General features: G+C 37.0%; 1 protein-coding gene and 1 pseudogene across 1 annotated transcript; both read left to right on the top strand.

Annotated features, from left to right (window-relative positions):
- The first annotated feature begins 12,136 nt into the window (after window positions 1-12,136).
- LOC137723044 (putative 2-oxoglutarate-dependent dioxygenase AOP1) lies at window positions 12,137-13,303 on the top strand (annotated as a pseudogene).
- A 7,001-nt stretch (window positions 13,304-20,304) lies between these two features.
- Window positions 20,305-20,769, top strand: LOC148690692 (uncharacterized). The gene is made up of 2 exons (XM_088684986.1): window positions 20,305-20,496; window positions 20,620-20,769. Exons 1-2 carry the CDS (start codon window positions 20,305-20,307, stop codon window positions 20,767-20,769), a joined length of 342 nt encoding a protein of 113 aa, XP_088541112.1.
- The last annotated feature ends 5,124 nt before the right edge of the window (window positions 20,770-25,893 follow it).

Below are 25,893 nucleotides of genomic sequence, written 5' to 3'. Positions count from 1 at the left end.
TGCTACGATTACGTGAAGACTGGGCGAATAATCGCGGGTCACCTACGAGTCGGAACCACCTAAAGTGGTCTGTACGACAGGACTGTGCACCTAACTTGGATCCAAGATGAGCGTGTGGTGCGGGAGGTGAACATCACGTGAAGAACTGGGCCCAACTCTGGGCGGGAACACTAATACCGGGGGTGCAGGTTATGAGCTCTCTATGCATCTCAAATCACTACTGAACATAAACATAAACCATAACTTACTTGGCACTTACCTGTGCGTCCACATCACCAAACACACACACACACATATATATATATATATATATGCACTAATAATGCATAATTAAATATGCAATTGCAATTCATGGCATTTAAAACATATAAACGTTTCATTTCACTTTTTGGGAAAAACACAAGTATATAGGTATATATGGAAAACCAAAAGCCCACTCACTGGTATGTAGAAGGGTCGTAACCCCTTTGCCTCGAGTAACCGCGCTCGTTCTCGGGATAGGTCTCACCTATATGCGAAACAACTATAAAAACGTAAATTTTAAAGCACACAACCACCATTACGAAATAACTTCTCATACAATGATCAAATGGGGTGTATGAATACACTAACGTGATCTACTCAACCTCATGAATATCCCTATATTTTTAAAATAATTTTCTGACACCGCACGCGCCCCCACGCGCTGGCCAAGGCACGACCACATACGCCGCCCACGTGTAGGCACGTGACTGACACACTGACGACATCAGTTAACGCCGTCAGGAATATTCCATTAAATCTAACTGATTCCGTTAACGCCGTTAGGAATATTCCGTCTAAACTGATGAAATATTCCGTCATCTTCTCCGGCCAACCTCCGGCGCCGGAAAACCGGGAAAAATTATAAACTTGATATCTCCTTTGTTTTTCACCCAAATTTCACAAAATTGGTACCAAAATGAAGCTTACAACAAGAGGAACAAATCCTTACCACTTTCAAGCACTAAAACCAACGGAATCCCGCCGGGAAAACAACACCAACTCCGGCCAAACCTGCAACTCACGATCCCGACGTCCAAAACCTTCAAACGAACCACCCCGAGCCTCCTAAGAACCTCACCAAGCTTCCTACAAGCTTGAAATTCCCAAAAACACAAGAATTAACGTGTGCATGAACAGTGACCAAATCGGGGATCTCGAGTTCGACGTGAAAAGGAAAGTATTCTTACCTGAAATGGGTATGGTTGAATTCCTAACAACCTCACGAGCACAAATGTATAGTTTGTTTCCTCGATCCGTGACGATTCCAAGGGTTTGTGGTGTTGTCCGTATGAAAAGGATAGGAAAGGGAGAGAGAGAGAGAGTCTCGGGACAGGGCAGAGAGAGAGAAATGAGTGTGGGTGTGTGTGTGGTCCAAAATCAACCAACCAAAGCCCAAAAACGACCACACAACGAAACAAACATACTAGAGGCAAAACCGTCATTTCACCCTACGGTACGAAAAGTCCGGGACGGGCTGTCACAACCTACTCACCTTAATAAAATTTCATCCCGAAATTCAAAACAACCACTTATAGCAACCACTAGCGATCAAAGAACAACCGAGGATACAAATCCCTAATCCGATATTCAGTTTCCCAAGTAGCCTCTTCCACAGTATGATTCCTCCACAAAACTTTCACCAAATTCACTGTCTTGTTCCTCATAACCTTTTTCCTTCCAATCCAGAATCGTCATTGGATCCTCATCATAAGTCAAATCCGGATTAATTTCCAAGGGGTGAGGAGGTATCACATGAGACGGATCCGCAACATAATGCCGAAGCATAGACACATGAAAAACGTTATGTACTTTAGCTAGCTCAGAAGGCAACTCAAGTCTGTAAGCTACCTCACCAACTCACTCAGTGATCATGTACGGTCCGATATACTTGAGACTCAACTTACCTTTCTTTCCAAACCGTACAACACCTCTCCACGGTGAAAGCTTCAGAAATACCCAATCACCAACCTTATACACTCTGTCAATAGGATGCCGATCTGCTAAACTCTTTTGTCGATCCTGGGCTGCCTTCAGGTTAGACTTGATTACCTGAACATTTTGAGTAGTCTCCTCAACAATCTCCTGACCCACCAAAACTCATTCTCCGACCTCTGACCAACACAAGGGTGTGCGACAAGATCTACCATACAACGCCTCAAATGGTGCCATGCCGATACCCGAATGAAAGCTGTTGTTGTAGGCAAATTCCATTAAATCCAATCGATTGTGCCAAACATCACCCAACTGCAACACCGAAGATCTCAACATATCCTCCAACGTCTAAATGGTTATCTCTGACTGTTCGTCTGTCTGAGGATGATATGTCGTACTATAAAGTAGTTTTGTACCCAAAGCTTCCTGAAAAGCTACCCAAAATTTAGATGTAAATCTTGGGTCATGATCCGAGACAATACTCATAGGGACACCATGGTATTTCACGATCTTCGAGATGAACAACTCAGCTAATCGGCCCAAAGAATACTTCTCCCTCACTGGAATGAAATGTGCTGACTTAGTGAGCCGATCAACAACGACCCAAATGCCGTCAAAACCGTTATGTGTACGTAGAAACTTGTACACAAAATCCATAGTAATGTTTTCCCATTTCCACTCTGGAATGGGAAGCGGCTGCAACAACCCAAACGGCTTCTTCCTTTCCGCTTTAACTTGCTGGCAAACAACACACCTACTCACATACTCAGCTATCTCCCTCTTCATACCTGGCCAATAGTAAAATGGTCGAATGGTATGATACATTTTAGTAGCTCCTGGATGCATAGCATAAGCCGAGATATGTGCTTCATCGAGAATTGCTTTCTTTAAATCCAAATTATTAGGTACAAACATCCTACCCTCCTGCATCAGCATGCCATCCGTTTCACAAACTCTGAGGTCTCTCCTCCTCCCTTGATCTCGAGCTTGGATTAATTCTTGAGATTCCTCATCCGCTACCTGAGCTTTAAGCACCCGATCAACTAAAATTGGCCTAACTTGAAAATTAGCAAGTAAAGCCACCTCTCGATATTCTGCCTCCAACCTCACTCATGTGGATCTTAAATCTACTAAAAGAGGAACGTGACTACGACCTTGAGACTTCCTGCTAAGTGCATCAACTACCACATTTGCACGACTAGGGTGATAATCAATCGTGCAGTCATAATCACTAAGCAGTTCCAACCACCTCTGCTGACGAAGATTAAGACCCCTATGTGTGAAAAGATACTGAAAACTCTTATGATCTGTAAAGATCTTACATTTCTCTCCATAAAGGTAATGTCTCCACAACTTTAGCGCAAAAATAATGGCAACTAACTCCAAATCATGCGTAGGGTAATTCAACTCATGAGGTTTCAATTGTCGTGAAGCATAAGCAATTACCCTACCATGCTGCATCAACACGCATCCCAGGCCATTCAAGGAGGCATCACTATAAACCTCGAAATCACCACTATTGTCCGGGAGTGCCAAAACAGGTGCATGAGTGAGACAATACTTCAACTGTTGGAAACTTTGCTCACACTTATCATCCCACTCAAATTTAACATCTTTCCTCGTTAACCTCGTCAGTGGTAAAGCAATCACAGAAAAATCCTTAACAAACCATCGATAATACCTTGCTAAACCAAGGAAACTCCTTACCTCAGTGACGGTTCGCGGTTGCTCCCACTTCTCCACAACTGCCACCTTTTGAGGATCCACCAAGATACCCTAAGCTGAAATGACGTGCCCCAAAAATGCAACTTGGTCTAACCAAAACTGGCACTTGCTAAACTTAGCATACAATTGGTGTTCCCTCAACCTTTTCAACACCAAAGTAAGATGTCGAACATGCTTCGATTTAGACTTAGAGTATACAAGAATATCGTCAATGAAGACAATAACAAACTTATCCAAATATGGCTGGAATACTCGGTTCATCAAATCTATAAAAGCAGTTGGTGCATTCGTCAATCTAAATGGCATAACCAGAAACTTGTAATGACCATAACGAGTCCTGAAAGCCGTCTTAGGGACATCCTCCCTACTAATCTTCAGCTGATAATATCCAGACCTTAAGTCAATCTTGGAGAATACACAAGCACCTCGAAGCTAATCAAACAAATCATCAATACGCGGCAATGGATAACGGTTCTTAATTGTTACCCGATTCAATTGCTGGTAATCAATACATAACCTCAAGGTTCCATCTTTCTTTCTCACAAACAACATTTGGGCTCCCCAAGGTGAAGTACTAGGCTAAATAAAACCCTTATCCACTAATTCCTGCAACTGGACTTTCAATTCCCTCAACTCAGCAGGAGTCAAAGATATATGATTAGTACCTGGAAACAAATCAATGGTGAACTCCACGTCTCGGTCTGGCTGAAAACCAGGTAAATCCTCAGGGAAAACATCAGGAAAATGTCTGACTACCCTTACATCCTCCATATTACTAGGAGCAGCATCGTCCAACACCACATGAGTTAAGTACCCCTGGCAACCTTTAGATAACAACCTTTTCGCTCGCATAGCAGAAATAACGCCATGTCTCACCCCACTCTGCTCGCCCACAAAAGTAACCACAGGTAATTCAGGACGATGGAAAGTACCTATTTTCCCGTAACAATCAATATTGGCACGATTGAAATGCAACCAATCCGTGCCCAAAATCACATTAAAGTCAACAATATCCAACGGGATAAGATCAGCTGGCATAATAACATCATCCACCATCACTGGACATCCTGGGTACACACGATCTACAATACATCTCTCCTCTCTAGGCATAGCAAACTCTAAATCATACCCTAGAGGTGTAGGGTGAGGTTGCGTCACTTGAGAAAATGTATGAGAAATCACAGAATGTGTAGCACCACAATCAATTAATACTCTAGCAAAATAACCAAGGATATTTAACGTACCCATGATCAAGTCTGGATTATTTTGAGCGTCCTGCAGAGAGATATTGTGAATACACCCCTGGGTCTGCTGCCGTCCACCACGACCTCTACTCGACTGGCCCCCACGACTATGTGCATTACGCCCCTGACTGGGCTGACTAGACTACTTGGAAAACCCGCACTACTCGCAGTAATGTCCCCTTGTTGAGACTATCCTTCCTGAAACCACTAAGACCCGCTTGCTGAAACTGGAGGATATGGCATATAGCCACCAGAATACTGGGGATACCACCCTGAGAATATGGATCCTGGGGATATGGATACTGTCTAGAGGCATAAGGAACAACATCACCTTGATAGTAATAGGCACCACCTCGACCCGTCTGCTCATAACTACCAGGACCAGGAACTTGCTGGATCGATGCAAGTGGTGGCAAGAAAGTCTGCTGGGGCCTCTTTTGACTCTAGGGACAATTTGCAGCTCGATGTCCCATCTGCCCACAAGTAAAGCAACCGCCGCTGCCTTGCCTACACTCACCAAAATGTCGATTATTACACCTGCGGCAAACTGGGGCCCTACCTCTACCAACATCACCCTACCTCTGGCCTCTAGCACCACCAGCAAATCTACCACCACGACCCTGACCAGTGGCACTAAAACCACCGCTAGAAGAACTAGAACTAGTGCCACCCCTCTTGAAACTCTGGGTCTTGCGAGGTCCGAGTGACGCCTGACCCTTGCCTTGTCATCTTTCCTCTGGTTACCATCTTTTTCTTCCTCCTCACTCTTGCTGGGCATGTTCTCGGAATCCTCAATTCTCAACAGAATCTCATAAAACTCCTGGTAGGTGTCACAAGGGGTAGTGGTCGCCATCGAACGCCACTTCTTCGTAGTGCCTAAACGGAAACGACGAACCATTTCTGTCGGATTGCCAGCAACATCCGGATGATAGTGAAACAGATCAGTAAACCTTCGGTAATACTCGTTTGCCGTCAACTTCCCCTGTCTTAACGCAGTGAATTCCTGCTTTTTGTGATCAATATACTCAAGAAGCACAAACCTTCTCCTGAACATCTCTTTGAATACCTCCCAATCAGTCATTTCCTCTGGGGATAAACGACGAACCTCTTGCTCCCACCAGGATGCAGAATCCTTACCCAAAAACCACGATGTCGTCTCAACCCACTTCTCAACAGGGAGATTCCCCTGATTATACAGTACACGAAAGGTCTTCTCAATATGTTCTAGATATCGCTCCGCTCCCTCAAAACCGTCGTGGCCCTTGAATTTATCCAACTTCAGATTGTACATAATCTTTAGAGGAGTCCTCTAGGGAGGGCGGAGCACCGACTGAATAGCTGTAGCAATAGCTTTCCCCAATTGAGCTACATCGTGGAAACTAGACTCAGCAGAGCGACGTGGTTCCCGACGAGGCAGCATAATTCTGACAGAAGACACCAAAACCATTAGAATACTCACAAAAGTATAGGACTGCCAAACCAAGGCTCTGATATCAAACTGACACACCCTGACCGAGATCAGGGCATGCTGGCTGTCACGTGGAAGTGACGTAACCATGTGCACAGTGCGGAAGCTAATAAATAATAATAAAAGTATGAAAAAAAAACAGACCTAGCTATACACAAAGTAAATAACATACATGTGCAAGCGTAAGTGTGATAAACAAAGTTCAGAGCACGGAAGACCTAGTGCAGTCTGGGAGAAACAACACTAAATAAACACACCTAAAGGTGGTCCTACACTGGTGATAATCTGTTAGATAAGCTGGGAAAATCCTCTAGGTAACCACCAAAAGCGCTAGCCAAACTAGAACCTGGAGGGGCACAAAACAGAAAACATGAGTGGGCAAAAACAAAGCTTTTAAAAAAAAAAAAATCATTTCATAAACAAAGTTCTAACCCCTCGCTGTAAAACCTGTATACTTCCCAGAAAAATAGTATATACATATATATATATATATATATATATATATATATATAAGTCATGCTCAGAAATATGCCATGCCAAATGCTTCTAAATAAAATGCAAGTACTCAGGTAATGTCAAATCAGTGCCATGTAATCTGTTAGCCGGAGTCACCTAATGTGACATGTACGGCTGAATCTAGAGCTCAAATCTCCATCTCACTAACTATACCTGCACACGAGTCAGAACCACCTAAAATGGGTACGACAGGACTGGGTGTAAAATAAGTACGCTCAAGTGCTACGATTACGTGAAGACTGGGCGAATAATTGCGGGTCACCTACGAGTCGGAACCACCTAAAGTGGTATGTACGACAGGACTGTGCACTTAACTTGGATCCAAGATGAGCGTGTGGTGCGGGAGGTGAACATCACATGAAGGACTGGGCCCAACTCTGGGCAGGAGCACTAACACCGGAGGTGCAGGTTATGGGCTCTCTATGCATCTCAAATCACTACTGAACATAAACATAAACCATAACTTATTTGGCACTTACCTGTGCGTCCGCAACACCAAACATATATATATATATATATATATATATATATATATATATGTGCACTAATAATGCATAATTAAATATGCAATTGCAATTCATGGCATTTAAAACATATAAACGTTTCATTTCACTTTCTGGGAAAAACACAAGTATATAGGTATATATGGAAAGGCAAAAGCCCACTCAATGGTATGTAGAAGGGTCGTAACCCCCTTGCCTTGAGTGACCGTGCTCGTCCTCGGGATAGGTCTCACCTATATGCGAAACAACTATAAAAACGTAAATTTTAAAGCACATAACCAACATTACGAAATAACTTCTCGTACAATACTCAAATGGGGTGTATGAATACACCAACGTGATCTACTCAACCTCACGAACATCCCCATATTTTTAAAATAATTTTCTGACACCGCACGCGCCCCCAAGCGTCGCCCATGCACAGGCACGTGCTTGGCACACTGACGGCGTCAGTTAACGCCGTCAGGAATATTCCATTAAATCTAATTGATTCCGTTAACGCTGTTAGGAATATTCGGTCCAAATTGACAGAATATTCCATCATCTTCTCCGGCGACGGCGCCGGAAAATCGGGAAAAATTCTAAACTTGATATCTCCTTCGTTTTTCATCCAAATTTCACAAAATTGGTACCAAAATGAAGCTTACAAGAAGAGGAACAAATCCTTACCACTTTCAAGCACTAAAAACAACGGAATCTCGCAGGGAAAACACCACCAACTCCGGCCAAACCTTCAAACGAACCACGCTGAGCCTCTAAGAACCTCACCAAGCTTCCTACAAGCTTGAAATTGCCAAAAACACAAGAATTAACATGTGCATGAACTGTGACCAAATCGGGGATCTCAAGTTCGACGTGAAAACGAAGGTATCCTTACCTGAAATGGGTATGGTTGAACTCCTAACAACCTCACGAGCACAAATGTATAGTTTGTTTCCTCGATTCGCGACGATTCCAAGGGTTTGTGGTGTTGTCCGTATGAAAAGGATAGGAAAGGGAGAGAAAGAGAGTCTCGGGACAGGGCAGCGAGAGAGAGAAATGAGTGTGGGTGTGTGTGTGGTCCAAAATCTACCAACCAAAGCCCAAAAACGACCACACAACGAAACAAACATATTAAGGGTAAAACCGTCATTTCACCCCTGCGGTACGAAAAGTCCGAGACAGGCTGTCACAGTTTTCGTTACACTATGTTTGGATGAAGAAGTTTAAGATTACTGAGGAATTTTAAAATGACGGGATTTTATTTTTTAGAATTTGTGAATTTTCTTGTTTGGTTAACCTAAAAGAACAATGAAATTCAATACATAATTTGTTATTTTTAAAATCTCAATTATAGAAATTGGGAAATGACACCTATTTACATGGAATTTAAAATTGGGAATTGAAGGTCGCAAATTCCAAATTTTTTTTCCATAAGGAAATTCTAAATTTTTATGTTTATGAATCCAAACAAGGGAATTGGTATATGTCAATTTATAAATTCCGATTTTTACATAAATTCAAAGTTTATTTCCCTCATCCAAACATAGTGTTAAAGAAAACTAAATTTCAAGGGGTGTACTCATGTTTTCAAAAAAATAAAGGGGAAACTTGATATAAGTCCAATTTTTTTAGCCAATAGTAGGAATAGTCCAATTTATTAAAATAAGTCCAATTCCTTAAATTTAATTATTTTATTATCAATAATTATCTATTCAATGATAAGATTTATTAAAAAAAATCAAATTTCTTCCTAAATATCTCTTTGATTATTTCTTTTTATTTTTATTTTTTATTATTTCTTGTTCTTCCTCCTGCTTTAAACCCTATTTATAGATTTTATTTTTAATTTTTATAATCAACCTATATCACAGGTTAATTATTTTTATGTATCTATATGACAGATTCTTTTTTATAATCAACGTGTCACAAATTAATGTGTCTTTCTTGTAGGTATATTATGTTTTTTCCACCTTTTAGTTAGGTTTCATATATTTGTTACTTGAGTTAAGGTAGAATGTTTTGTAGATAATTTATGTTAGTATATTAGTTTTTGTTGTTGTAAGATATTAATTAGATTTTTCGGAGTTGAAAAATGCATAATATTAGAAGATTTTTAATTGATTTTTAATATTTTAAAAAAATATAAAATGAGTATAAAAGAAATAAAAACATGTAATTAGATAATTGGACTCCCTCCTAAAAACCATCTATGTTTTTGGACCTAGATCTAAAAGCCCCAAAAATAAATCTTCCTCGTCCATGCTGTCTACCTAGGGGTGCAACTTGAATAGGATTTATATCCTATTCAGATCAATTTCAAGCTAAAAAAATTCGAAATCGAAATTCAGAATTTCAAAAAGAATTGAATAGAAATGAAAAAGTATTCGAATATTCTGAATCCGATTCGAAAAAATTTCGGTTTTGCCTAACTCTATTTCATAAACTTAATTATATACTTATTGATTTCGGCTATGTTTCATTTGTCATTTATTATACAAATAATTTTTAAATTTATTATTATTAAGGGGGGAGGATTCAAAATTATTACAATAATTTAGGAGAATACATGACACATGTATGAAAACCCAACACCCCAGACCGCATGCAATTATACAATATAATAAAATTATGATTCTATTAACATAGTACATACAAAAAAAAAAAAAAACAAATGAGAACTATGAAATTATATATTATGTAGAGAGCCAAGACGGGATACCGATGATCTTGGTATAGATGAAGTCATATAACTTCCATAAATTTGAAATTCCAAAATTAATCCGATTCTAAATTTGAATTGTTTATAAAATTCCTGAATTGGAATTGATATTTGTATTCAAAGCTTTTTGACTTGGAATTGGAAACATATGTTTTATATCTAGATAATACTTGAATACTCACTAGTAAACACTTATATTTGATTTTGTCCAATGATATTTTAATACATATTTTATTATTAAAAAAATAAACGAACATGTTATTAATTCTTCTTGGACTTTAAAAAATATGAAACACATGTCATTTCATTTTTTAATTAGGTCAAATAATAAAATGATTACATAAAATGCTCCCCCATAAAGTACTCTGATACAGCCGAAAGAAGGCATGTATATAATTTCACCAATTTTAAATCTTCTCCACCTGCAAGTGGCTCTTTACTACAATGGTAGAAATTTGTTAAGCCCTTGCATGACGGTTCAAATTCCGTCAATGACTAATCTAATATATAATCTAACAAAATATATCATTTGACAGAAAACAAAAAAACAAAAAAACAAAAAAAATCTTCTCCACCTATTTTGTGTGTGGCCTGATTGACACGTGCTAAGTTTATGGACAACATGTTAAGGATGGTTAAGTTTATAAACAAGTGTCAATTAATGATAGATGCCCCAAAAAGACCATAAACAAAATAGGTTCATAAAATTTAAACTCAATTCCAGTGTGTGTTGTAACTTTTTGGCAAACACATGCATGTTGTCTAAATAATGCGTATGTTTGCCTTATTGAGTTAATGTATAAGAGCATCTCTACCAGTTGGTGGAGGGTGAGGGTAATAAAATTGCCCTTACTTTTTATTTTAAACAATAATTGACTTTATGCAAGTCCACAAGTTTGGAATGAGGAAGGCTAATGGCAAAGGCGATTACTATTTATAAATGTATTCTTTTAATTTTTTTAATGAATGTGTGCATTAATTTATAACAAACATAATTAAAGTCTAATTCCAATAAATAATTTCAAATACAATGAAAAATCATTGCATTACAACAAACATAATATCTACTAATTAATAAAACATTCATTGTCAACCAAAATTCTATGAAATTATCAGTTTAACCTTCTAATTGAAACAGAACATGAATAAGAAATATGGGGGAGAAATGTAATTTTACACAACCAAATTTTGCTGTTTTTTTTCAAAGCCTCACCTACATGTAATCCTAACATATCTCTAATTTTTTTTTAAGAAAAACCTTCCCACTCCCACATTCTCGATCACTCTCTTCCTCTCTCCTTCTATTTCAAAAACAAAAATAAAAAAATTTCTCACACACTTTGTGTGTGCCCATATGCTAGTTATATTTAAACTAGGGGATAAAATCATTGTAGTAAAAAAATATTGAGTTGTGGTGTGAAGAATGAAGAATATAGTTGGGTATTTATAGAAAAAATAATAATTTTTTAGGAATTTTTTTAGTAATTTTTTGAATTTTTTACCATTAGAGTAATCTTAGCCGTTGATTTTCAAAATTATAACCTTTAAAGGGTCAAGATTCTACCACGTGGCAACTGACCACAAAAGGACAATTTTTTTCCCGTTGAAAAACCAACCGTCCAAATTGAAGAACAGTTAGAAATCCAATGGTTCCATTTCATCATGAAGGAGCCATTTGGCTCATTTGGTCATCACGTAGGAGGGGCAATTGGCAGGGCTGCTGCCATGCTACCTACCCTTGCATCAATTGCCCTTCATCCTTGCAACTGCTGGAGCAGATATTGATGGGTTGGAAGGCAACTTTCTCCAATTGCAAGGGCAACTCAACACCGGTGGAGATGCTCTAAACTACTCACCAAACACCAATCAATACAAAAGAGAAGTCAAACAAGAAATTAAAAAGGAAAGGAAAGGAAAACCTCTTTTATGTCCACACATCTCCCAGTTCATCCTTATTTCTTAGAGCCCTCAAAACGTTTTAGCTATTGAGAAGAAAATGATGAGTTGCTTGAGTACCCCTACAATGACCAAACTTCCAGTGGTAGATTTCTCCAAAGCGGACTGCTGGAAGCCAAAGACAAGTTCTTGGCTCACGGTCCGCAAAGATGTTTGTCTGGCACTCAAAGAGCACGGCTGTTTCGTAACAACGATGCCCGACAAAGTTTCTTTGGAGCTTTACAACACCATCTTTGATACATTGAAGGACTTGTTTGATTTCCCTGTCGAAGTTAAGGCTAAAAACCGATACGAAGGAAATGTGTATTTTGGCCATTCCAGTTATACTCCCGTCCAGGAATGCTTGGGAATTATGAATGCTCCAAACACAGAAGCAATCCAGAAATTCACGCATCTATTTAGGCCTAACGGAAACGAGAAGTTTAGGTATATATCTATATAATTTTATCTGCTTTTAACTAATTCTCGTAATCTTAATCATATGCTTATCGTCACACACACATACGTTCACTTTCAAACTAATAATATTTTGTTATTTTTTTGCCAGTGAGAGTGCATATTCGTATGCAAAAGTGTTTATGAACTGGATCATGTGGTGACAAAAATGGTATTTGAAAATTATGGTGTGCAGAAGTACCATGACGATCATATTCAATCGACTTTTCCAATTTTCCAATTTGCACAATACAAAGAACCCAAGAAAGTTGGAAGCGATGTGGGTCTAGAAAGTCACACAGACAAGAATTTTAACACCATTCTATATCAAAATCATGTCTGCGGTCTGGAGATAAACATAAAGGACGACGAGTGGATAATGTTTGATCCACCTTTGCCTTCATGGTTCCTGTTCGTAGCTGGTGATTTGTTTAAGGTATACCACAACTTTTGAATTGACACACGAACACTATTAGTCTTTCTTCACATGAGTATATTTAATACAGAATACCACTCCATATGCATGTGAAACAAAAGAAACTTTGCATGCCTTGATTATCTTTGGTTGGCTTAGGTCGGGAGTAATGGCAGAATAAAATCTTGCAGACATCGAGTTAGCATGAGGGGAAATGATGAGGTGAGATACCCGTTTGGATTATTCTCTTTAAAATTAGGAGTAACACACACACTCGAGGAGTTTGTGTATGAAGACCATCCTACACGTTACAGGCCAGTTGATCAGTTAGAGTATATTGATAGGATTTTTACCACATGCAAAAGTAGGGTTAAAATCACTTAAAATACTTGTAAGAATACAAGGTAATTGTAGTATAATTGCTCATGCAAGGTCGCTGTCCCCAAAGATTGTTTGACTAATTCGTAATTAAATCAACTCTTAATTAACCATTAAAACATATTTTTATCAAAGATTTGAGATTTTTTTGAGTTTCAAATTATTGAATTAACAATTAAAGAAACCTAGAAGTTAGAAAATAAAGCAGCAAACAAAAAAACGTTTTTTAATTAAAATCAATTTAGGGAAAGACTAGCGTTTAGCCGTCACCGTCACAATCCTATACAATTCTATCAATTACTTATGAATTTCCACATCCATACTTTGAAGGTTAGGTTTTTCTAATGCATATTTTCCTTGTGATATTCAAGCGAAAACGTATATCTAGCATACAATCTGTCTTTGATGTTCAGATCAAATATAAACATGCAAGACTCACTAAGCTTCGTGAAAACCCTTTGAAAAATTATGCAACCCTTAAGAGCGTGATGTTCACCTTAAGTGAACTTACAGTTACTAATCACAAGAAGCCCACCTCAATTTCAGGGTGATGTTCCAATAGAAATTGCATCAAATAACTTGTCTAAATACCCTAATGGTGATCATTCATTAAAATATATAGATAGTTTTAATCGCAGTGATTAATAATTCAAAGCAAGCATGCATCCATTCAGAAGCAAATTAATAAAATTACATATTTATGCTAAGGTTCATGGCCTAACCCTAGCAAAAGGAATTAGTTACGCATAGTCATAATTGAAATCATAGAAAATATTATTGAGAATAAAAGAAATGAAAACACCTTAAAATAGAAAATCTTCAATAACCCTAGCAATCACTCTCTGTCTCCAAAATTTCATAAAAGAAAACCTAGTCCCAAACTAGGGCTGACTAAAACCTTAAATATCTCCCTCAAACCCAGCCGCACAAACCCTAGGAACCAAGTCTCTTATTTCCACTAGGAAGCTAACTAATAATAAAATATATTAAAACATAAAGTCCTAATTAAGTTAGGCTAAACTGCACAGAAATTGTCCAGTCACGTTTTAGCCTCAAATCTCCTCCAAATCGGCCCGAGATAGCTTGTTTTAAAGATCAGGACGTTCTCAACACATCTCCAGAAGGCCACGAAACCATCTGAGGCCATCTTGGGCTCCAAAAACGCAAGTTAAGCCCAAAACGTCACTATTCCAGCACCGCGCATTGCTCCTTTATTTTATCGCTAGAAAATAACCGTTTGGTGGAAAATTTTGATATTTTGACACGATCAAGCCAAGTGACTCACGAACGTCCTCCAACTAGAATTACTCCAAAATTCGTCCATTTGATTATGTTTTGCTCCATAGGAAATCGAAAGTCCTATATTAGAAATATAATTCAAAGTATTAAAATTTTTTCAAAATATTAACCAAAATATACTAAGAATAGAGTTAAATATATAATATTAAAATCTGCTTATCATATATCAAGTCATTTAACGACAAGAAGGGAGGTTTATGGAACATCGAGGAATATTGTGGAGTTTGATTATTTTACTATTTTTCATATTTGTTTCTTAAATTTCTGATGGATTTCTTTCTTTTGAGACTAACTACGGTAGTAACAATTATTTAGCACTATCGTCATATGATGACCAAATATGCTCTTTTAATATCATTAAGCATATCTAACAATCATATTGATGATAATACTAAGTACTTCGTAGTATTGTAGCCAAATCTCTCTTTTTTATTTCTTTTGGAATAAACATGTAGAGTATGTTTTCTTTTCTTCCGCTTATGGTACTGTTTTATTGTTTTGTTTGTGTCCTTAAAATATCAAAGGCCATCGGTGCCCAGATGTATACAATTATGTTAGTGTGGTGGTTGTTATGTCAAATCCTCAACGCCCTTTCGATAGTAGAATAAAGTACCAAGATAGTTTTATTCAAGGCAAAGTACTAAGATTAGTTCTACTATCTACGATTCAATGATGTTTTAGTGCATCTTCAAAGAAAATATAAAAAATACCAATGGACAAAAATAGATATTTTTAATAGCAAAAATGGCTCCAACTGATGAGTCAAATGCGTACTTGGATTGAAGGAGGTGCTTCCAACCGTAAGAATGACAGGAAAAGAGGTTGATGACAAATTATTTTTAATTTGATTAATGGTAGAGCCCATAATAAATACAACCTACTTTGTTTTTTTTAACTTGTTACTTTTCACAACTGCATTTTTGCTCACCACCATTTAGTATGGTGTATGCTCACAACTATATTTATCACTGTTAGATAAATTTGAATTTTGAGATTTGTTCCTATCCACTACACGAATCTCAAAATTCAAACTCATCTAATTGTAATAAATAAGGTGATGAACATACATCATACTAAATGACGCTAAACAAAAATCCACCGTCCTTTGTAAATAACTCTTAAATATTACAAAAGAAAATAATATAAAATGAACATTCTGACATAGCGGATAGAGTAAGAAGTTTTGCATAATGTCAAATTGTCACATAAGAACATCTCTAAAGGAGATGTCAAAATGTCCAAATAAACAATAATGGTTAAAAAAGATAGTAGCAATATTTTCCAATTGAGAAGCCAAATTTGATGTGGCATGATATAGAATGTCATCTCTTCCTCTTTTGGCTAAATTTGACAGTAGCATCAAAAAATTTTAACTAATTTTAAATACATTTTATTGATTTTTTTATTAGTTTAAGACCTTGCCTTTTAATTTCTTTTCATTACCAATGCAATGTTTAAAACAAAAACTAACGCAAAGTTAAAAAAAATTTAGTTTTAATGAAAAGTGACAAATAAAGGTGTAGTAAGTAGCACCAGAGAAAGGTAAAAATATGGTTTTTCGTTAAAAGTGAACAGTACCAGGAGTGTTTTGTTAAAACTCCCATGTTTAAAGAGCATCTCTAAAGGAGATGTCAAAATGTCCAAATAAACAATAACGGTGAAAAAGACAGTAGCAATGTTTTCCAACCGAGAAGCCAAATTTGGTGTGGCATGACATGGAATGTCATCTCTTCCTCTTGATGCCAAATTTGACGGTAGCATAAAAAAAATTAACTAATTATTAAATACATTTTATTGATTTTTCTTTTAGTTTAAGACCTTGCCTTTTAATTTCTTTTCATTACTAATGCAATGTTTAAAAGAAAAACTAACGAAAAGTCCAATTTTTTTTTAATTTTAATGAAAAGTGGCAAATAAAGGTGTAGTAAATAGTACAAGGGAAAGGTAAAAATGTGGTTTTTTCGTTAAAAGTGAACAGTACAAGGAGTGTTTCATTAAAACTCCTATGTTTAAATACTTTTATACCTTTTAATTCATTTTCTTTCATTACCAATGCAAAGAAAAGAAATATGAGTTTTTAATTTTATGTTTACCATTTGATCTCCGTTGCATTTCCATTTTCATTTGTTCAAAAAAACAAATTTTGACATATCGGATGGATAACAAAACTTTAAAAATGTCAAAGTGCCACATTAGACCATTTTCAAGGGAGATGTTAAATTTTGAACATCAAATTCAAATAAGATGCAAAATAGAAGTTATGTATTTTCTATTTGAGTGAGAGTCGTAACTTTGACGCGACCTAGGCGACACTAGGCGTGGACTTTTAGAACACTGAATACATATGTATTTATAGAGTTTTTGGGTGAATTTTGATTTAAATAAATTTTTAAATTGTTTTAGCCGTTGTATTTAATTTTGAAACTTTAAATTTGATCATATTCAATCTCAGTCGTTAGATTTAACTTATTTATAAATTAAGTTTTAAAAAATAGGATTTAAATATGGACCATTGGATCAACCAACAGTCCAATCATGTGAGTTGAAGGATGAAAAATAACCGTTGGGGGGAGAATTTGGGTGACCAACAAGGCTGTCAGTGGTGTTTTCCACTGCTACAACTCTATCGCGTGTGGGAGGTGGGGCGCATCAGTGCGCCGACGCGCATTTTTTTCTTGCACGTGCACGCATAGTGATGAACTAGGAAAATAGGTTCGGCTTGTGTTTTGGACTAAATGTGCTCAAATTTTAGGTTTGATCCTAAAACTTGTTTTTAGCCCAATGATTCTTTGGAGATGGTTTGTGTGGGTTTAAAACCTAAATTTTAGTTTGACTCGACCATTGAAGTTGGTATGAAAGTTTCACTATTTAGTTTATCTAAATTATATATTAATAAGATCATTGTCAACCAAAATTCTATAAAATTATTATTTTAATATAGGTAATTTAGTAATTACATGAACATAAATTTTATTGTTGTTTAGGTGAACCTCACAACCATATAGACAGAGCAGCCATTTCCAAAAATAAAAAACCAAACACCCCTTCATCTCCCTTCTCTCGCCACGTTCGTCTCTCATTCTCTCCCATTCTTTTTCCGTTGCCGATGTCACAGATTCGGGTCGGGTGTGGTGGGGATGGGTTTAGAAGGACGGGGCGTGTAATAAAAACATTTTCGCACTTGCATGTGGGTTTCACCATTGTCGCAACAACTATGGGGCTTGCTTTTTACCTTTGGCTACTTCAATTTTATGATTCAATATCTTGTAGTTGTAGATGACTGGTTATGTTATCCAATTACTACCGACACCATTTTTTATGGGTGGAATTCGTGGAATTCTGGAATGGTGAGACTGTTACAATTTACAAGTAACATTTCCACTAACCAGGCGATTTGTGACCAAAATTTGTAGAAAGGCACTGAGTACACCGCTCACAATATTAACTTAAGGCATCCATTAATCTCTTCCCCATTTGACACCTCCACCAAATCTTGTGGGTGTATTTTTCTTATCACTCTCAAGTGATGGCGGTGCTTACCTCCTTATTTATCAACGTTGAATGAGATCAAATTTCAAAATTTATGTAGGATGTTAAGTATTGTATATCCATGGTTGATGTTGGATGAATAGGAACAGAGGATAGGTTAAGGATAATCACAATCACAAGTGTCCATTAACAAACGAAAGTCACCAATTAGTGCCTTGGATGTCGATTACCACCACAACTCCCAAGCATACAAAAAGTGTCAATTGGTTCCACCACGCAATCACCATCCACTTATACTTTTTGTGCCACTTACGATAGCTACATGTTTGGTCCACGCATCATTCATGCCAAAATTGGATTATGAAAATTGAAAAATAAAGCAACAATGCGTCAAGTGAGTTGTCAAGTGACATGGCCTTGTTCGATTTGCCAAATTCCATAGCATGAGGCTAATTAACTTGGATTGGAATTTTGTTTGTTGTTCGGTGGAGTTTTGTGTATCACGGATCGGATGTGAATTTGGGATTCATATTCAAAGTAATTAAGATTTTTGAAGCACAACCTTAGCCAAATTTCCAAGCCAATCCAAGTCATGCCACCAAACATGCTATAGGTGTGCTAGGAGTTTGAGAAGAATTCCTCAAATTTTAGAGTTTTTCTATTTGAACACAAAAATTTTACATGTTTATAATTTTAAAATTGCTCTCATCACGTGATATACATATATATTTTTGGACGAAAATAATAATAAAATGGGGACAAAAAGTAAATTATAGAGTCGAGTTCCCATATAATTTTTTTTCTCCTTCCCATGGAAAAATGGAGTTCTGAAAAGGGCACCAAAATGAGGAAGACCATGGGTCTGATGTTTCCAATTAGTTCTCTCTTTCATGTCAGTTCTTTAGTTGCTCGACACGTGTCTTCTTAATTAATAGAGAGTAACCACTTAATAGTACGGTCTAATAGTATTTCTCTTCATTTATGAGTAAGATGTGTTTAGTTTGATTTTTGCCAAATGTGAATTTGAACCATATTGTTGCTACTTGTCAGGTTTAGCCCATCCTTCCAGCCTTTAATGTAGAGAACATCGCTTGTTTAAAAAAAAAAAAAAAAAAAAAAAAAAAAACAGAGAGTAAAGAGGGTTACAATAATTTTATATAGGAAATGAAAAACTGGAGTACATAACAGACACCCAAACCTCCCACTAACTCAACCACAACAATCCAACCTAGTAGCACGCTTCTTCTTTGTCTACTGTTTCTCCAACCTCATCACTGGAAAAAGACCAGGTATGGTTCCATTGGATTAGTCTGACTCGTGTGCGATTAAATTTGTTGACTCCGATTTATCCTGATAAGATTTGTCGATTCTAGTTCAATTCGATTAAATTCAATGGACTCATGTTCAATTTTGTTGAACAATAATTGTTAAATCGTTGGGGATTGGTGTGTATTCTTCCCGACAATGACCATGATAAGTAGATAATGCGGGAGTTTGATGAGGAAGGAAGAGAGAGAGAATAAGAGGCGTGGTGGCGAGGAGAAGCAGGGTGGATATTGCGGCTGCCGACTGGGTTTGTAGAGAGTGGTTGGGTCTTTAGGCCATCTCCAACCGAGGGCTAGCCAGAGGGCTCGTTTTAGCCCTCTGGCCCTCTAAGATTGTCCAAGATATTAATATTTTAATGAACAGTACATGGCCATATTTGCCTCCGTCTCCAACCGAGGTCCAGAGGGCCAAATGGCTCGTTTTAGCCCTACCACAAAAAACCGTCTCCAACCGAGGGCCAAACATAATTTATTATTTAAAAACTACAACTTAAATTCAAATCCAACGGCTAAGTGACGTCAGCATGATGTTAGCTAGCCGTTGGTAGTTGACATCATGCTGACGTCAGCAGGAGTTGGATTTGAATTTTTCTAAATAGGGTGGATATTGGGCTATAATTCACACAACTTTGAATTCAATCTCTTTCAATTCAAGTTTATTTTGGATCTTCTTCGGATTCCAATTGGGGGTCCTCATCTAATTCCAAATTGCAAGAAAAATGGGCGCAAATGAGACGTGAAGATGAGGAGTCTAATGAAGAAATTCAAGTAAGGCGAAACAAACAAAACATAGCAGTAGCCATGGCTGCGACCATGGTGTGTCAGCTAACTGAGGAACAACCTTAATGGGGTGGCTCTATTGTTGGTCGCTCTTACAAACCACGAAACAGAGCTATGTCGCATGCCAATATGATGAACAACTACTTCAACCTTAACTCGGTGTACATAGAAGAGGATTTCAGACGTCGTTTCCGGATGAGGCGTCATGTCTTCGAGCGTTTACTTCGTGATGTCCAACAAGTTAATCTATACTTTCGACAGAAGTGGGACAGAGCAAGCCGCCCTGGTTTCTCACCTCATCAAAAGGTTACTGTTGCACTCCGAATGATGGCCTATGGCTCCCCAGCTGATTTGATGGATGAAACCCATGGTATGTCTGAGTCTACATGCCTTGATACTCTTCAACAATTCTGTGACACAATTGTTCAGGTTTACAAAGACGAGTACCTTCGCAAGCCAAATCAAGAAGATCTGAATCGGCTCATTCGCAAAGCTAAAGATCATGGGTTTTCGAGCATGATAGGGTCATTAGACTGCATGCATTGGGATTGGAAGAATTGTCCCATCAGATGGCAATGAGGCTTTAGCGGAAGGTCGAGATAGCCAACTATTGTGTTAGAGGCGGTTGCCTTATATGACACTTGGATTTGACATGCTTTCTTTGGAGTCCCTGGATCCAAAATGACATTACAGTTCTTGGGCGTTCACCCCTCTTCAATAACTTGACGGAAGGTAAAACACCTCAACTTCACTACTACATCAATAACTGTCAATACAATATGGGGTATTACTGAAGGAAAAATTTTGTCCTAGCTAAGAACATGTAAGAACATTTGAATACATAGGCATACTAATAACACTTTAAAGTAGGCATGCATTCAAAAACAATTCATAAAACCCATGACTTTCAAAGCCTAGTATATGGTGAACCATAAGACTCTTTAACAATATTAAAGAGAATAAGAATTTAGAGATTCTTTACCCTTGAAGCTCATCCTTGATTACACAAGGGATTCACCCAAGTGGAGGGCCTTCAAGTCACCTCCTTGCTCCTTGGATCTTCCTTGTGATTTCCTCCCTTTTAGTGCTCCTTTTCTTCTTTGAGGATTTGAGGATTTGTTCTCCAAAAACACCAAAGGTTTGGTGTCTCTAAGTCTCCACACCAAAGATGTAGTGTGAAGATGAAATGGATGACTTAGGGAAGAAGAAGATTGCTAGATGTTCCTCCCCTAAGTGGCCGGCCTCTATGTAGAAAATGAGAGAATATGTTTCACCCAAATTCAATTAGAAAACCCTAATTAGAAACAAAGCTATAAAGATGACTTTATACTTCATCTCTTAGGTTAGTGGCAAACTTGCAATTAAGCAAAAGTTCCCACTACCCTTGATATGGCCGGCCTCCATTTGTTATTGGGCTTAATTGCCCATTTTGTTTTAGTTGTCATACAACTTAAACATAATGGGCCTTGTGGACCAAAACGTTTTTGTGCCCCGAAGCCCAAAACTAACTTAAACGCCCAATACGAACGTTTCGTATAATTAATTAACTATTTAATTAATCTTGACCATTCTTCAATTAAACCATTTAATTGCTTATCCATTTCATATAATTTCTTCACTTATATCCTTACTCGGTGTACAATCTATTAGGTTCCAATTAGCGAGGTAGTGGGCGATGTTACTCTTAACGATCGATTGTGAATTGAAACCACATTTCAATTCTCCCTTAAAATTAGTGTTTGCTAATCTTTAGGGCTTCCACAAACCATGGGTGACACCTAGCAGCATGTCATGGTTACCCAAGCTAAGTAGAAGTGGTTGGAGAACCTATCCAGTTACAACTACAATGCAATACGGTCATTCTCTAATACAATACTCTTAATCACATTGTTTAAGTGATAGTTTGTTTCATGTCTACTATCCAATGTGATATTTCTCTATATGATTCAATTGAATAAGATTTGGAACAAACTTCCTTAGTCATATTCATATGCTTTGGCCAAAGACTCTCGAATCATATCTTAGAGTATTCTCCTTCCACCATGGAAGGTTAGAGATCCCTTGTTGTGCATTCATATGCCTACATGACTAGATAGCTTGACCCCAACAATGCCGTGGACACTCCAATGGAATGCCGTTGACATAATCAAAGATCAAGGACCTAACCATTAGACATCAATGATGCCTCAGGTCAAAGGACTACTTTGCATATTGCAACTATTGAGTTCTCACATGACATGTATGTTCGAACTCTCGTTTGATCGTTGTTCAGTGTACTCGATTACTCTTTCGAGCACCTATGTGTTTGCCTTAGTGTCCAACACCAAATGACTTGAGACTAGTTCATACTCACGCTTGAGTCGACATAACACATACTAACCTTAGCGGATTGTCAATGCCCAATTGGCAATCCTATGGCTAGGAACGTTTTAGGAATGAACATAAGAGAAAGGTCCCGTTAATTTAACTAACTTAAATCACTTGTCTCTTAGATCAAATACATTCCTTGGATTCCCTTATTACTTAAACACAAGATACTATAAATAGTGATTAACAATAAGCTTTGCCCTCTATTAAACATATAAAAGTTTAACACAATAAGTATTCCAAAAAGCTATTACATCAAATGAGTGGCTTTGTGGGCATACTTCCAACAATTACTTGGCAGATGACATCTACCCAAAGTGGGCGACACTTGTCCAAGCAATTCTAAACCCTAGGAATGACGCAGAAAAGTTGTTTACCTTACACCAAGAGGCATACCGGAAAGATGTTGAGAGAGCTTTCGGTATTCTATAAGCACGGTGGAAGATTATTAGCGAACTGGCAAGAGGGTGGAGTCGAGAAAATTTGGACTCCATCATGATGTCTTGCATTATATTACACAATATGATAGTGGAGGATGAGCGAGATAGGTATATTGATAAAGAGTCCGATGACGACCAAGAAGATCCAAATAGGTCAAAAAGGGCTCGTGCAAAAATATATGATGTGCCTAATTTGCTTTTCAATCCAAGAACTGGTAGTATCTCTATAAATGAGTACATGAGGCGCTATAGAATGATACGTTCTCGTGCCACAAACAAGTACCTACAACATGATCTTGTTGCACGTCTTTGGGTCAAAAAAAGCCTGGAGTAGGCGTTTAAGTTTTATGTTGTTAAATGTTTTTCAAAATGTTGTTTAAGTTTCATGTTGTTAAATGTTTTTTTTATGTTGTATAATTTGTATGTTGGTTAAGGTTATTTAATATTATTTCATATTGTTTAATGTTGTTTCATGTTACTTAATTTAATTTAATGTTGTATAATGGCTTAGGAAGTTATAGGAAAAAAATATAATTTAAAAAAAATATGAAACAAATTTTGTGAAATAGAAGTTATAGGATAAAAATAGAATTTAAAATAAAATAAAGCAATTTTGTGAAATAGAAGTTATAGGAAAAAATGGAATTTAAAAAAAAATGAAACAAATTTTGTAAAATAAAAGTTATAGGAAAAAAATAGAATTTAAAAAAAATATTAAAAATAGAAATTATAGGAAAAATTTTGTAAATAAAAAATAATAATAAAACTATAAAAAAAAAAAAAAAATTCAAATGCAACGGCTAGTTGACGTCAGCTAGCCGTTGCATTTGAATTTTTTTTCTTAAGCATTCTTGTCGATTATTTATATTAAATAATATAAACGTATTCTTGTCGGTTATAACCGACAGGAAAACTGAATTTTTTGGCCAGTCCTCCAGCCCTCTAGCCCTCTTCGATTCCGTGGGGCCCTCTCAGATTCCACAGTCTTCTGGCCTAGCCCTCGGTTGGAGACTATTTTCGGGATATTTTCGCCCATCTGACCCTCTGAACCCTTCAGTTGGAGATGACCTTAGTTCGTGTTCTTCGATGCCTTATGGTCAGTCCTATTTTTAAAAAACCTTTTACATCTAATATAGACCTTAACACCGCTAATTATCAATCAACTACAAAACACATGGACACATGTCAAACAACTTGACAATTACCGTTATAAGTATTAAATACCGTTGAAAATTAAAAAGAAATTTGTCATAATTTTTTTAACAACTTGAAAATTAAAAAGAAATTTGTCATAATTTTCTTTTTTTTTCTTCTAACTATTAAATACCGTTATAAGTACATTTAACATGTATTTTTATATTAACGGCAATATTATTTATGAATATATACGATGTCTCCCAATTATTTGATGGTCAATCTATTACAAGAATCGTGCATGGTTGTAGGTTAATTAATATTCTTGTATACATATATATATATATATATATATGTAAGTACACATCAGTATGCTAATAAGCTAATATGATAAATATTTGGATTTTTACTTAGAAACATATGTTCATCGATCCAAGCCATTTAATCGATTTCTAATTTTGGGGTCAAATATTTATTGAAAACTCGAGGCCAATTAAATATATATATATAGGTATGCATCATATGATAGTAACATGTTTCTCAATGCTCAAGGTAATCATTATCTTGAATTGGTCAAGGCTTCAAAAGACTCCAAAACAAAACTGTCAAACACTCTAATGCTTTAGCACATTCAATCACATATATTAAACATTAACCCGTTCTATCAATTATATTTTTCTCTCAAGTGAGGCATATATATATATATATATATATATATATATATATATATAGATAGATTGCTTAAGGGGAGGGATCCCTATTTTTTCAAAAAAAATGAGGACACGCTCCCCACCGTTAGATTGGTTTTAATGAAATTGTGTGGTTGTGATTAAAACACAGGCCACACGATCTCAACCACACAATTTCATTAAAGTTAAATCCAACGGTGAGGTGCGTGTCCCATTTTGTTTGAAAAATAAGGATCCCTCCCCTTAACCAATCTCTGTGTGTGCGTGTGTGTGTATATATATGTATATATATGGCCCTTTATAACCAAATATATCTCGAGATACTAAACCTAGTTAGAAACTATATATATTTTTATTTATTTATTTATTTATTTTTAAGTTTTACGTATGTTAAAATAAACGGTTAAATGGGTACCTGTTTATAACCGCGGGTAATACCCATAACTGTCCATTTAAATTTCACAGGTAAACGGTTATACCTATAACCGCTTATTTATCTAAATGTGTTTGGGCCCAAAATAATATTATTGGGCCGAGCGTAGGTTTATGTTCGGCCCAAAGTTTTTTAAATGTACTATGGGTTGTCTGGTGGTCCTAAGCCGCTCAGTTGGGGCGGTCGAGTCTTATTGTAAGAATGAGTGATTTGGATAAGAGCTGATGGGTCGAAGTCCTAGTGTGATAAGGGGTCCTAATGCAATGAGGATTCTTGGCCGGAAATGAATACGGCCTAAAAATGGGGTGAGTTCAAAATCCTAATAGAAGTAGGATTGGTCGAGATAAGGTTGGATCAAAATAAGAAGTCCTAATCCGAATACGGTTTTAACTCGATTGTAAGGAGGGTTTGTTGCTATAAATAGAGAGCATAGTGCATCATTCAAGCCCCCTCCAATTCAACACACAACTGCCCTACGCAAACCTCTCAAACATCTTGAGATTTTTTATTTTCTTTTTCCGCCAACACATCTTCAGTTTGGATAAACAGCACTGTGAAGGCAACTGGTGAACACCTTCAGTTTGGATAAACAGCATTGCGTCGAGGCCGACTGGTTACCTATCGAAGTCTCGATCGAGAA

Source organism: Pyrus communis, chromosome 15 (genome assembly GCF_041283825.1).
Source record: "Pyrus communis isolate YQ-2024b chromosome 15, ASM4128382v1, whole genome shotgun sequence".
NCBI lineage: Eukaryota > Viridiplantae > Streptophyta > Magnoliopsida > Rosales > Rosaceae > Pyrus > Pyrus communis.
The sequence above is the reverse complement of the archived record's forward strand: the minus strand, read 5'-3'. Positions and strand labels throughout refer to the sequence as shown.